The sequence below is a fragment of the Centroberyx affinis genome, unplaced genomic scaffold (assembly GCF_046629955.1).
Source record: "Centroberyx affinis isolate AG114_WGS23_722 - 3 ecotype Tasmania unplaced genomic scaffold, CSIRO-AGI_Caff_v1 ptg006720l_1, whole genome shotgun sequence".
Classification (NCBI taxonomy): domain Eukaryota; kingdom Metazoa; phylum Chordata; class Actinopteri; order Beryciformes; family Berycidae; genus Centroberyx; species Centroberyx affinis.
This window is the reverse complement of record NW_027283412.1, coordinates 124,560-137,205: the sequence shown is the minus strand read 5'-3', so window position 1 is coordinate 137,205 and position 12,646 is coordinate 124,560. Positions and strand designations below refer to the sequence as shown.

The 12,646-nt window shown below is 40.1% G+C and overlaps 1 protein-coding gene and 1 long non-coding RNA gene across 2 annotated transcripts in view; both read left to right on the top strand.

Annotated features, from left to right (window-relative positions):
- The first annotated feature begins 33 nt into the window (after positions 1-33).
- Positions 34-1,909, top strand: LOC139639007 (uncharacterized). The gene is made up of 5 exons (XR_011694840.1): positions 34-99; positions 212-241; positions 355-381; positions 507-649; positions 896-1,909. It is a non-coding gene; the product is annotated as an uncharacterized lncRNA (long non-coding RNA).
- Positions 1,910-2,847: 938 nt separating this feature from the next.
- brwd1 (bromodomain and WD repeat domain containing 1) overlaps positions 2,848-12,646 on the top strand; it is a 31,522-nt gene continuing 21,723 nt past the window's right edge. The window contains exons 1-16 of the mRNA XM_071513037.1: positions 2,848-3,018; positions 3,128-3,186; positions 3,301-3,330; positions 3,545-3,604; positions 4,544-4,694; positions 4,949-5,047; positions 5,548-5,708; positions 6,465-6,686; positions 7,517-7,617; positions 8,290-8,360; positions 8,671-8,771; positions 8,965-9,005; positions 9,132-9,233; positions 10,989-11,142; positions 11,712-11,846; positions 12,328-12,456. Coding sequence (XP_071369138.1) covers positions 2,982-3,018; positions 3,128-3,186; positions 3,301-3,330; positions 3,545-3,604; positions 4,544-4,694; positions 4,949-5,047; positions 5,548-5,708; positions 6,465-6,686; positions 7,517-7,617; positions 8,290-8,360; positions 8,671-8,771; positions 8,965-9,005; positions 9,132-9,233; positions 10,989-11,142; positions 11,712-11,846; positions 12,328-12,456 — 1,653 coding nt within the window. The 5' untranslated portion in view covers positions 2,848-2,981. The remainder of the gene's footprint in view (positions 3,019-3,127; positions 3,187-3,300; positions 3,331-3,544; positions 3,605-4,543; positions 4,695-4,948; positions 5,048-5,547; positions 5,709-6,464; positions 6,687-7,516; positions 7,618-8,289; positions 8,361-8,670; positions 8,772-8,964; positions 9,006-9,131; positions 9,234-10,988; positions 11,143-11,711; positions 11,847-12,327; positions 12,457-12,646) is intronic.

The following is a 12,646-nucleotide window of genomic DNA, read 5'->3' as shown; positions in this document are numbered from 1 at the left end:
CCCACTTTTGCACACTCATGAATGTGGGATTGCTGTTCTTGGCTTACTAAGATCTTTATTCTTTCTCTCTCACAGGGCAATGATGATGCAGGATCTCCGGTTAGTATTTCAGGCTTGCAAGAGATTATCTGTATGTGCTTTGCTTATTTTGTGATGCACAGTACTTTTAACTGACAACTGAATGAACATTTTGTTCTATTTTTTTCTGCAGCCAAAGAGACGATCCAGTAGGTTGCAAAACGTAAGTTCTATGTGGCCCAGCCATGATGCCATACCATTTTAATGAAAACAGCTGTATACTGAATTCTGTTAGTGTGATTTGACACTGATAATTGTATGGTAATTGTTTTGCAGAGAACACAGCCAGAGCCCAAGCCAAAGGTGACGGTAAAGAGAGAGAAATTGTGCCATTTTAGTTGGCCACTAAATCCATTAAAAATCCATTTTTTACACTCTATTGCATGTAGGCTATCATGCATTTCATGGCTGTTTGTTTGGCGTTTTAGGCACAGAAGGCACCGGCTAAGGCCAAAAAGGTGAAGGAGGTAGTGAAGGCCAAGCAGAGGAGAAGAAAGTAGAAGAACCTGAGGCTGAGAAGGAGGAAGAAGAAGAAGCCCCAGCAGAAAACGGAGAGGCCAAAGCTGAGGAGGTATCACAAGCTTTCCTCTCCATGACTCTTGACGCTCCAAATTTGCATTTTGTTTTGATGGTAGAACTTTCAGGGGCAGTAAAATGATAGAAAGTAGTACTCATATTTTTTTATTTTATTTTTCAGACTTTTATAGGAATTTTCCGTGGCGGGGGCCATGCTTAGGCAACTATATTTTGTGTATTAAGGGTGTATTTTATAGACTAACAATCAAATATGTGTGTGCATTTTCTCTCCATCCTCCAGGAGGCCCCAGCAGCAGATGAGGCAGACGGAGAGGAAGAGGAAGAGAAGGCTGGAAAAGATCAAGATGCAGAGTAGCAACAACCCTTAACTCATTCACCAGCGCTCCCTGTACCTCCTTTCTTGTATAATGCAGAGAATATTTTTTATCAACTATTTTCTTAAGAAAAGACGGCAATGTTTTTAGTGATGATTGTAGAAATACATTTAAAAAAAATACTAAAGACACAGAAGCTCCACTTTATCGCATGGATTCTGTGAAGGGAAGGTTTTGGTCATTGTGTGGTCTGTTTTTATTTTTTTTATTTTTTTTTATTATGTGTTTCTGAATTTGCTTTCAAAAGAGGGAGGGGCAGGTTGCAGCTATCTGCATGACATGCAATCATGCCTATATCAGGAATTTGACGTTCAACTGGGGAGTTTGCATTGCAACATTCCAGAGGCTTCATGAGGGATTGTGTTTGTAACCTGAATTGTTTGGGGGATTTTATACATGATGAACTTTCTTTTGTCTTTGGGGAATAGGATGAATGAGACTATAAAAGCTGTGCTCTGTATTAAGTCATTTCTTGTTCACACAGTTCAGTTTAATCATCATGCTCACTAGTACTGGAATTGGTCAGACCTGCGTGAATTTTTTTTTTCCTGTTTGGCAACAAAATTGTAATAGCATTTGTATAGCTGCTGTAAAACTAGAGATTCTTTTTGAATCATATTGTCACAATTTCTCAATGCAGTAAGTGACGGTACATTGTGAGGACGGTTAAATGAATATGCTAAAAACAACATGCATTGCGGTGTATATCATACTGGTCATGGCTTATCCTTTTTAGGATACTGATAATCACATCACTGTAATTTCAGTTTGTCTCACAAATGTACATGCCACAAACAGCTGGATATCCATTGTGGTTTGGGGGTTTACCTACCAATGTACAGTTTTCTCATTTTTATTTTTTTTAGCTGTTTCTGTGTTATGACTGGTATAAAATGCCAATTAAAAATTGATGTAATTTCTCTTGTTCTCGTGTTTTTCATCATAAGAAAACCTAAACAAACATTTGAAATGAATGCATTTCACTTACACCAAGAGAACATGAGGACTATCAAATACATAGACTTAGCTTTGCTGAATTGTTTGACAGATTTGGGGAGAAAACCTTGAGCTAAAAAATGCCTCTGATATCTGCACCTCAATTTCAACCGCATTTTCTTGTTAACTCGAAATGCTATAGGTAAAAGAATACATTCAGTTTGACTTTTTAAAGTCTAATCCCTAACAAAAAATCACTGGAATAAAGTGATATATTTTTTGCTTTGTTCTTACAAAATGTGGCCAATCAACATTGGCATTTAATTCTATTTATAGTCCTATGACGTGATCTTAGACCAAAGGGAAAATATGCTTTGTCATCAAAAATATTGGGCAAATTGATTGAGTTTCATTGTCAGACCCATACAATGAAGAACTAGTTATGCAATAAAATATTTTAAAATGATACACATATTACCCTATAGGAATGTTACAGCGATACCATAGGAAATAAAAAAAATACATAAAGTACGATAAGGTCACTATAACTCAGACTAAATGTCCCTATAGCAACACTATAGTGATTTTTCTCTCGGTGGACAAACTGGCAAGCATTACGTATGACGTCACCTACAGAACCCTCGACCTTGGTTACTAAAATGGGGACCGTCTGTAAAATTTCAATTTAGCATGTAAAGTTTTTTTTTTATTTATTTATTTTTTTGGGGACTGGGCTTGTAAAAATGTATTAAGACCTCGAGTTACGCTCACGAAGATAATACAATTGTAGCAAGTATAAAGGCTTCACTTCTCTTTGTTAGCAGACCGTTCCTCCCCACCCCCTTTTTCCTGTTTCCTCTGCTGTGGCGGAAGTAACTCGTATCGCTGAGGCCTCATCCTTCCAATGGCGACTGAAAACAGGCTGAATAGAAAGCGGGAGCAACCGTGGAGGGGGGTCAGAGCTGTGTAACCGAAATTAAATAAATATATCCTACTCGCTGTAGTCATAAAGTTAGTCTAAAATTTGTTTCACCCCACCAAATCACGGCCGATTCAATGGCCAAAAATCGGAACATTTCGCTCCTTGAGTCGGGTAAGCCGCACAAGTAACCTAATTGATAGCTCAATTTACAACGATATCGCTCGTGTTAATTGATATCCCAATTGTTTTCACAATTTATTCCCCCTCTGTTCATTTGCAGAGCTCTATTACTTGATCTCTCGTTTTCTAACAACGGGTCCATGTCGGAGAGCGGCTGAGGTGAGCTGGCGTGCCTTGACTGGCACAATGTCTTGTATTTCAAAATAGTTGAGCAGTTGATAATAGAGTTAATAGAGGCATCTTATCTGAAGCACCTCTTTTAATCTACTGCAGGTCCTGGCAAGCGAACTAGACGAATATCAGGTGTGTATTCCTGCTGTCTGTGCTGCATGTTTCTGCTAGCTAGCTACCCCTCGGTCCCTGAGTCTGGAGCTTAAAACTTGTTTCGCTCGGTCGACTTTTTAATGCCTCTCTGTTCGTCTCACTCGTTTGACATCACCCGTTTTTTACTAGCTTAATTTGTAGCTGGTGGTATTTTCAGCCATTACTCCGCTTATCAAATCCCTATTTTCGACAGCTTTTACCCAGGAGATTGGACTGGCAGGGAAACGAGCACCCAAGAACATACGAAGATCTGGTGAGATGAAACTTAAATCTGTTGTTAAGTCATTGTCGGTGGTCTGTTATTGTCTTGTGACAGGGGGCTTCGAGTCCATGCTTGGTGCTTGTTTACTGTCTTTGTTCCTTGCTTGTCGGACCATTGTCTCATTTTTGTGAGTCAAGACCGTTGACACGGTCTCAACTCATCAACTGTCATTAAATGTGTCACATTGAACCCTGATATGGTTGCACAGAAAGCACTATTTCGATAGAGGGTTTTATATTATTTAGCCCCGACTGTTGTACTGCAGATAGGGTGGGTGCTTTGGCTTCTGGCTACGTCAAGACGGCTCCGCTGACCAATCAGAGACCGAGATGCGCTGTCTCTGCGTTATTTTGCATGTGACCTGCGCTGTGATTGGTCTGTATATGGAATGTGTCTCATAAGAAGCCACGCCCTCCTGGAATACAGTGCTCTGGTGAATGGGTTCAAAAGCACATGAAGCTATAAGAAATGCTTTATTAAGCTTTAGTGTGCCAATACTGTTCAGGGTGTCTGCGGGTCCTAGAAAAGTCTTCAAACATCTTAAATCATATTATCTAAACTCAAGACTGCCAAAAAGTTTGAATTAAATACAGCTAGACATACAATTACATAACTCTTAAATTCAGCTATACAACTCTTGAAAAATGATGGGGCTTTTTGGGGCGCTGGTTTTCAGGTGTGAAACCACCTTTATTCACATTGATTTGTGAAATTGATCTTGGATTTCATTCTAACTGGCACGAAAAAGATCTTGAAAAGTCTCAGATTTAACTTGCAGACATCCTGCTATTGTATTGAATACTATTGCTATTATATATTGGGCTACGTTAATGGAACAAGGTCTAAAAATATATTGAAAAATAAATGGCTGTGTAAATAAACTGTAGCCAGTGCCATAACACCACCACCTCTCTTCGCTTGACCTGACAGGTTGCAGCCAACAGACATATTGCACCAGACCATTTGCTCAAGATATGTAAGCAGATTGGACCACTTCTTGACAGAGAGGTGCCATCATGTGTCCCAGGAGTTCATTCTCTCTTGGGGTCTGGGAAGCAGTCAATGCTTCGGAACGCAAAAGGTAGACGATCTTCAGGGTGACAAAGTGCAGTTCTTGGTAAAACTTGGCGTAAACAATATTCTGTTTTGGTGATACAGTGAGTTGTTTTTAAAGAATGGTCTCCATTGTTATATAAAGTAATATTTTGTTTTACCCAAACTAAAGGTTTGAATAGTCATCTGGATTCATGTAATGTCCAAAACTTTTCAACAAGCCTTTTGTCACATCTGGTAACTGGCACAATAATCCTGAGAACTTACCATTTGGTTTTTCAGACTGCGACAATGTCCGGTTGAAAGGTTCATCATATGCAGCCCTTCACAGGGGCAGACCACCAGAGAGGCCTTTGAACTGCAAGAACCCTCCACACCTAGGTAGGCCCGGCCTCGACGTGTGTTAAGAAATTAAAACCGTCTAGTAGATGTGCTGGTTCTCTCAGCACTAGTACTTGGCGTGGTATTGCTTGGCAATGTTTTTATATGTCTCTCCCAGCTCACCATGTTTCTTATGTCTGTGCTGACAAGTCATTGAATAATTGGATGATGTGCACACCAAAACACTTTGATGGTGCAAGGAGAATTCAAATCCTCATATTGGTAAACCCTAAAGAATTAATGAAAATTCCTTCACCCGGTATTCTTTTCTGTTGTGTCTTTATTTGTGAACATTTTGGTAGAAGACATTTTTCCAGGACATTGCTGACAAATGTTTGCTTTGCTGCCATGTCAGCCTGAGTGGTTCAACTTTATGCTGCCTGTACTATCGCAGTGTTGCTGGTTGTTAACTTGATACAATATTCCATCACAGTATTCCCTGTCCTATGCATCTTTGTGCTTGAACCCTGATCTGATCATCTGCACTTTATCGTCAATAGTGGAGGTCCACAGAGGGAGGGAGCTAACAGGAACTCAGCGCTTCAGCTCCATCAATCCTGTCAGCAACTATCAGCACATGCGGCTGCACAGGCGGATCCTGGGGCATCTGTCTGCAGTGTACTGTATTGCATTCGATCGCACCGGTCTCAGGATCTTCACTGTAAGTTGAAACATGTCAACATACCCCCTACTCAAAGGATATGGGGGTGGGAGTCCCTTGGTTATTGTGTGCAATAACAATGCTGCTATAATTTTGTTTTTGGCTCTTTTACAACATTAATTATTAAGAGTGGAAAAACAGAGTGATAATTAGTGAGCAGGTAGGTGTTCAATGTTTTGTTCAAGAACACTTTAACCGGTTGTGGGGATCAAACCCATGTTGTTTTGGTTACAGGAACGTCCCTACAAGGTCCCCCGTCCACCCACTCACATACTGTACTTACAATCTATACTTGCCTTCTGTGTCACCTGCAGGTGCCACTGCCTCCCATTCTCTTCTTAACCACATCAAAACAACTTGCAGAGACACACGCTTGTTTGAGAGGTGTAATCCAGCACTCCAAAAAAAGCTGAATACAATATCGTTTGCTTGTTTGCTGCATGTTTGTTTTTGATGCTGTCAGGAATAGAATGGGAGAGATTACTGTCTGCAAGCAACACCGAATTCATGGAATTTTATTGTGTACATAAAATTATTTTCTTCTTATGTAAACCGGTCATAGTAATTGAACCAAAAACAAATAATACAAGTATTGGCCAGGTAACCTTTTACTCCAAACTTGTCCTCTAATGTATGCTAGACCAAAATAAGTCAAATAAGTGACTCATGTGGTGCCTGTCCTGCACACTCAAATACTCAAACACAATAGTACCATTTATCACTTTCCCCACGGCTTTTTTTTATATTTTCTGTCAGGGCTCGGATGACTGTTTGGTGAAGATATGGTCCTCGTTCGATGGAAGGCTCCATTCGACGCTGCGAGGACACTCTGCAGAGATCACAGACTTGGCGGTCAGTTACGAGAACACACTAATCGCCGCGGGCAGTTGTGACAAGACCATCCGTGTATGGTGCCTTCGTACCTGCGCCCCTGTGGCTGTGCTGCAGGGGCACAGTGGATCCATTACCTCCCTTCAGGTAAAGGAAACTCCACCACCATAATGCAATATCATTTGCAGTGTAGGGCCATCCTGCATCTCCAAATACAAAATGAATGCACGTCCTTCATGTTCCCTAGCTAACTCTGGATAGCCCTAGCAGTAATAGGCAATTGTAGATTCTATTCTATTCAACTCTCATAGATTTCTAATAGGAGATTAGTCTTCCAGCACCACTACTGCCTTTTTCTGTTTCTGGCTAAATCCCTGAACATCATTCTCCTATAATATACAGTATACAGCTCTGTATCATTTTGCAGTACTCAACCATTTCTAGGATCCTGACCTTACTGTAAATATTGTGCTCTGTAGCGTACCTTTAGTTGTCCATTCAGTATATTCAGGTCCAACATTAAAGATGACTGCTGGGCCGGAGCCAGTAAAAAGTCATTTAAGGCCAGTGAACCAGTCAATCATTGTCTTGATCAGGTCAGCACTTGGCAGCGCTCTTGGTGCAACCGTTAAAATTTGTAGCGTACAACTGGGAAATTAAATTTAACCATCTCATGCATTTTGACTCATTTTAGCTGTCTCATCCTTATTGTCAGAAAGTAAGAAATCTGCTGGCCTGAATGGTCATGCAGAATTGTGATTCTTGAATCTTTAGTACTAGGAAACATTGTAGATTAATTAGATTTTAAACAAGATTTATTTTGTTTGGGGCCAGAAGATCTCTCAAATATCGGCCTGACTAGGACAGTGAGGGTGAAAAAGTTAACATTGGACCCTCTATATGTACGTAGAATTCATGTCTTGCCATGTGTGAAAGTAATGCGGGTGTCTGATCTGAGAGCTGTTTTTGTTTTTCAGTTCTCACCGTTTGCCAAGGGCTCAAAACGTTACATGCTGTCCACTGGAACTGATGCTACTGTCTGCTTCTGGCAGTGGGATGCCAATAACATCAACTTTGGGTGAGTGCTGCTAGTTAAATAACCATATGGTTATAAAATGATGACATTCATAAATGATCAAGAGACAGTAGTATTTTTTTTACATATTTATTGATATTTGATTATATCAAATTGGTACAATTTTTAGCATTGTAGAATTGTATTATATATCAGTGAGTGCCTCTTATGGCTTATGAGGAAATGTCATTTTAAAATGAACAATAGAAATGAGCAATAGACTGAGAAGAGCCTTTCACTTCAGGAATCAACAGAAACATTCTCACATTATGGATGTTGAAACACAACATACTTTGGTTTGGGAGTATATCAGGCAACAAGTTGACAAGGCTCCTTGCAAACGTAGTAACCTACGCTGTAGGCTGTTATGCAAATAGGAGTTGAAAATGGCAGTTCTTATGGAAATTAATCATGGACCTACAGCTAACAATGGAAGAGAAACCAAACTGGGTTAACAATTTTTACTATCCACACATTAGCTGCTATATGGCTAACGCAGCCCCTTGAGGTATATGAATGTACTAAGCATACTAAGTGTTTGGTTGTATAGTAAGCAACCAGGTAAAATTCTTACAACATACTAGTGTGCTGCACTGGAAGCATTTTGCCAGTGGATTTTAGGCACAAGTGCTGTTTTGTATAAAATCTGAAGCATTTTTCCTATTATCCTTCAAGTGATCGGCCACACAAGTTTACAGAGCGACCAAGACCAGGAGTTCAGACTGTGTGCTCCTCATTCAGTCCAGGTAATTGTTCTGTTTTATAATGTCCTAAATGGTTTTTAAACCTTGCTGCATACCAAATTTTCCTCGTTGGACAGTAAATATTGACATGACTTAATTAGTCATCCTTGGTAAACTCCAGTATGTGAATGCTGTTTGTGATGAATGATCTAAGAAGTGTATTAATGTTATGTCATGTATTTAACATACAGTTCTTGAACAGGTTATCAAGCATACTTTACTTTAAAGATTGCAGTGGTAAAGTTCAAGCTCTCAGAATCTTGGGTTCAAAACTGACAACAGGTTTTGGTTTTTTTTGTTAACTATTTTTCAGGTGGTATGTTCTTAGCAACAGGAAGTACTGATGATGTCATCAGAATATACTACTTGGGATGTGGGAATCCAGAAAAGATATCAGAGCTCCATGACCACACGGTAAGCAGGTCTCTCGAGATACTTAGCTCTTAATGGAGCTATAGCACCATACTGAACATACACAGAATGTATTCACGTAAATGTATTCCTTATCTTGTTCTGGTTCAAACGATCAAGACAGGAAACATTCAACAATAACAAAAAATGTAATGTGATGGCTCTTGATCACTCCATATTTCTGCTCCATTTCTAGGACAAAGTTGATAGCATCCAATTTTGCCACTCAGGAGAAAGGTATAATGAATTCATTGTAATCACTTGAATACCCCACCCATGGATTTATCATGGTAGCTATACTGAAATGAATCAAACTAAGTATAAGACGATGGTCGTAAAGCTTTTGTTGTTATCCTGTCTCAGGTTTGTGAGTGGAAGTCGAGACGGAACGGCGCGGATCTGGAAGCTCCATCAGCGCCAGCAATGGAGGTGCATCCTGCTCAACATGTCTGCCACTCTTCCAGGGTAAGGACTGACTTGGCTGCTGTACACCAGCATTGATGAATGTGGCCTTTTTTGTGCAGATTCATGTCATGTGTCCTCATTGATGGTGTTTTTGTCAAGAGGCATTTATGAAATGAGGATGTACATAAGGAGCACATTCCCGTTGTTGTAGAGAGTATCTGGAGAAATTGCTGAGTGACTTTCACACCTGCCATGTTTGGAGCAGTTAAATGAACTCTGGATTGTTTGTCCCCCTGGTGCGGTTTCTTTGGGTAGGTGAGAATGCCCTAATCAAACCCGCAGTAAACCCTGGAGCGATTCCATTTGGACTAGATGCTGTGCATTGTGGGTTGACTGTGTAGTGATTTGTTGTTGTCCGGGACAGTGTATATAGACATTTTTCATCTTGTCAGACAGCATACAGTATAAGCTTTAGCCTGCCGCACTCATCTTCCTTTTTAAAGCAGTTGTAAATGGGTCATGATAATGTTGCATCACTTCCAGTCTTCTTTAGTGATATTGGCAGCTGATGGCAGTGTGTCTTGGAACATTATGGGACATTATGCAATAATACATTGTTTACCACCCGGAGCTGTGACAACTGTTCATATTCAGCTATGTCCTCAAAACTCATCGTTTGGTACAAATTTAAAATGGAGGATCATTGTCAGTGTCTGAAATTAACTTTTGGCTCACCTGCCAAGGGCTGGTAAATCACAAAACAATTACCTTCCAAGAATAACGTTTACTGGCCAAAATAATTAACATGCATTTTAATTTTTCTAATAGAAATATGTCACCCTACTCATTGAATCATTTTTTATGTATAGATATTGGGCACTGTGTGTTAATATAAAACCTGCTCACTCAATACAGTGGATCAAGTTTGTAATTGTATAATAATTTGTGTGTAACCAAGGCATTCAAATCATTGTGGCGGGTGATCCTGACTGATTTATCCACCAAAGACAAATTTTACTGGCAAATGTAGACCCTGATCACTGCCTTCAGTGTGACTGCAGTACATAGCTCCATTTCAGTGTGTAAATCCTTCAATTAGCTTTGTTTTTCTTTTTACCCATGAAATTTCTGACCAATCAACCAAAGACATTTGCAAATGGCTTTTGTTTACAAATTGTTTTCCACTTGGTTTGGAGCAGTGTGAAAGCGAATTGGACCAACTGAAAAAAGTAAACAATGTATCAACATCACACTGGTTTGCACTAAGCAAACGGAATATTTGGTGATGTAAAGCGGCCTTAGATTCATGATACCCTAAATGAACCCAATATGTTCCATATTTAAAGGTGCTCTGTAGCATTTTAAGAAACCATTACTGCATTCATTTTGAGGTTTTAACATAATTACTGTAAACAAACAAGACCATCGCTGAGAAGATTGGCAGCCTCTACTGGCTTCAACACTTCATTTTGCATTGCATATTACGGGGTCGAATTTTGTGGAAAATCTGCTGGATCGCTTATGGCACAAAGCAATATTGGTTGCAAAACTGGAGGAAGGCCGCTGTTCTTCCAGCAGGGGGACCAGTAGCAACGTCCTCATTGCAACAAGAAACAAAGCGGTTTATGGGAAATGTGGGCTTAATTATGAGAAGCATTAACAATACCACTGGTGAGACAGAAGCTGACAATTGTTTCATTGTCATTTGTTTACAATAATTATACCACAGTATCACAAATAATTTGACAATGATATATTGATTTTTAAAAATGCAATATGTAGCACCTCTAATTTGATGTATTTCTCTCTCCTTAGTGCTGAACCAATAACTGAAGAGGAAAGCTACTTCAAACCCAAAGTCACCATGGTGGCGTGGGATCGCCATGACAATACAGTCATCACAGCCGTTAACAACCATCTCCTCAAAGTGTGGAACTCCTACACAGGACAGCTGCTACATATCCTAAAAGTAATTGTGATCCATGTTGTGTTTCACTCAGTAGAGCATTGAACATGTCCTGTTTGGTAGCAGTAGTAAATTTCTGCGGCTGCATTTGTGAAGTGCCGGCTGTACACAATAGTACAATACCTAGAGCATACAATGTGTTGTGCTATCTTGATCTCTGAGATAATGTTGTTCAAGTTTTACTTTGTCGTGCCGATGTTGTCAGGGTTGCCTAAGCAACGTATTATCATTATTGAGGTTACCTGAAGATGATCTTGTTAAAGATGGGCAAGATTACCATGTATTGGAAGATAAACGGGTAATATTCTGGCTATCAATGAGTCAACCTGCATGTATCTGGACTGTGTCTAGTGTAGTTTTGTAGATATGACATCAGGACTTAAATTCCCTTTCAGTTGAAAGTGAATAAGAAACTGCATTTTATTTGCCAACAATGCAGCATTCATTCACAATCATTAATATGGTAGATAGTATACCACAACCTTCTTGTGCAAAAACGACTGTCACTAATGAAAATTTAAAGTCCTGCCTGATCCCATCATAGGAGGCTGAACCAGAATATTGTTTTGTAGGGCCATGAGGCCGAGGTGTTTGTCCTGGAACCACACCCTTTTGACCCCAGGATAATCCTTTCTGCTGGCCATGATGGGAATGTCTTCATATGGGACCTGCTGCGAGGAACAAACACACAGCACTACTTCAACATGGTAAACTACCAATACTATTTCAACATGGTATTCACAGCAACACTGCAACATGGTAAGCTAACTACAAACGCATAGCACTACTAACGTATACACTTAAACACACACCATTGGATTTATGGCATGGTAAACACCAGCAATATTTGAACAAGGTAATGTGTCAGAATTTCTTTAGTCCATGTTTGACTGTATGGGCCAAGCCTTAAAAGATTGTCCTCAAGCGTCACACAATGTGTTTTGGAATGTTTGTGTATCCCCTAACGGTCAGGAGGCCTACTTCTCCTGAATCTCCCTCTTGGGCATTTACCCTGCTCATGCTGCTTGTTTTCAGCTTCCAACTGGCTGTGTGTTGGTTGGTGTCTGTCTGTCAAATGCCCATTCACTATATATGGGTGCAACTGGTACCACTGACATTGTGCTGGATTTATGTCTCTCTCGCTGACTAGTTTCTGTACTGGTGGGGATGTGTGTCTCCTTCATCCAGATCGAGGGCCAGGGTCATGGAGCTGTTTTCGACTGCAAGTTCACCCCCGATGGCCAGCGCTTCGCCTGCACAGACTCCCACGGCCATCTGCTCATCTTTGGCTTTGGCAGTTCCAAGCCTTATGAGAAGGCAAGAAAAAAATCTCACATGTACTTTCACATGTTTGCACAAACCATACATCGCTGTTGCCAGGCGAACACCCTATAGCTTCAGTTTTTGGGTTATTTCATGTATTCACTTTAATTGCAAGACCATATGCTCTGGATTGAGAGAGTTTCTTGACCCTTGGACTTAAGAAACTCTTCAAAACTCATATAAT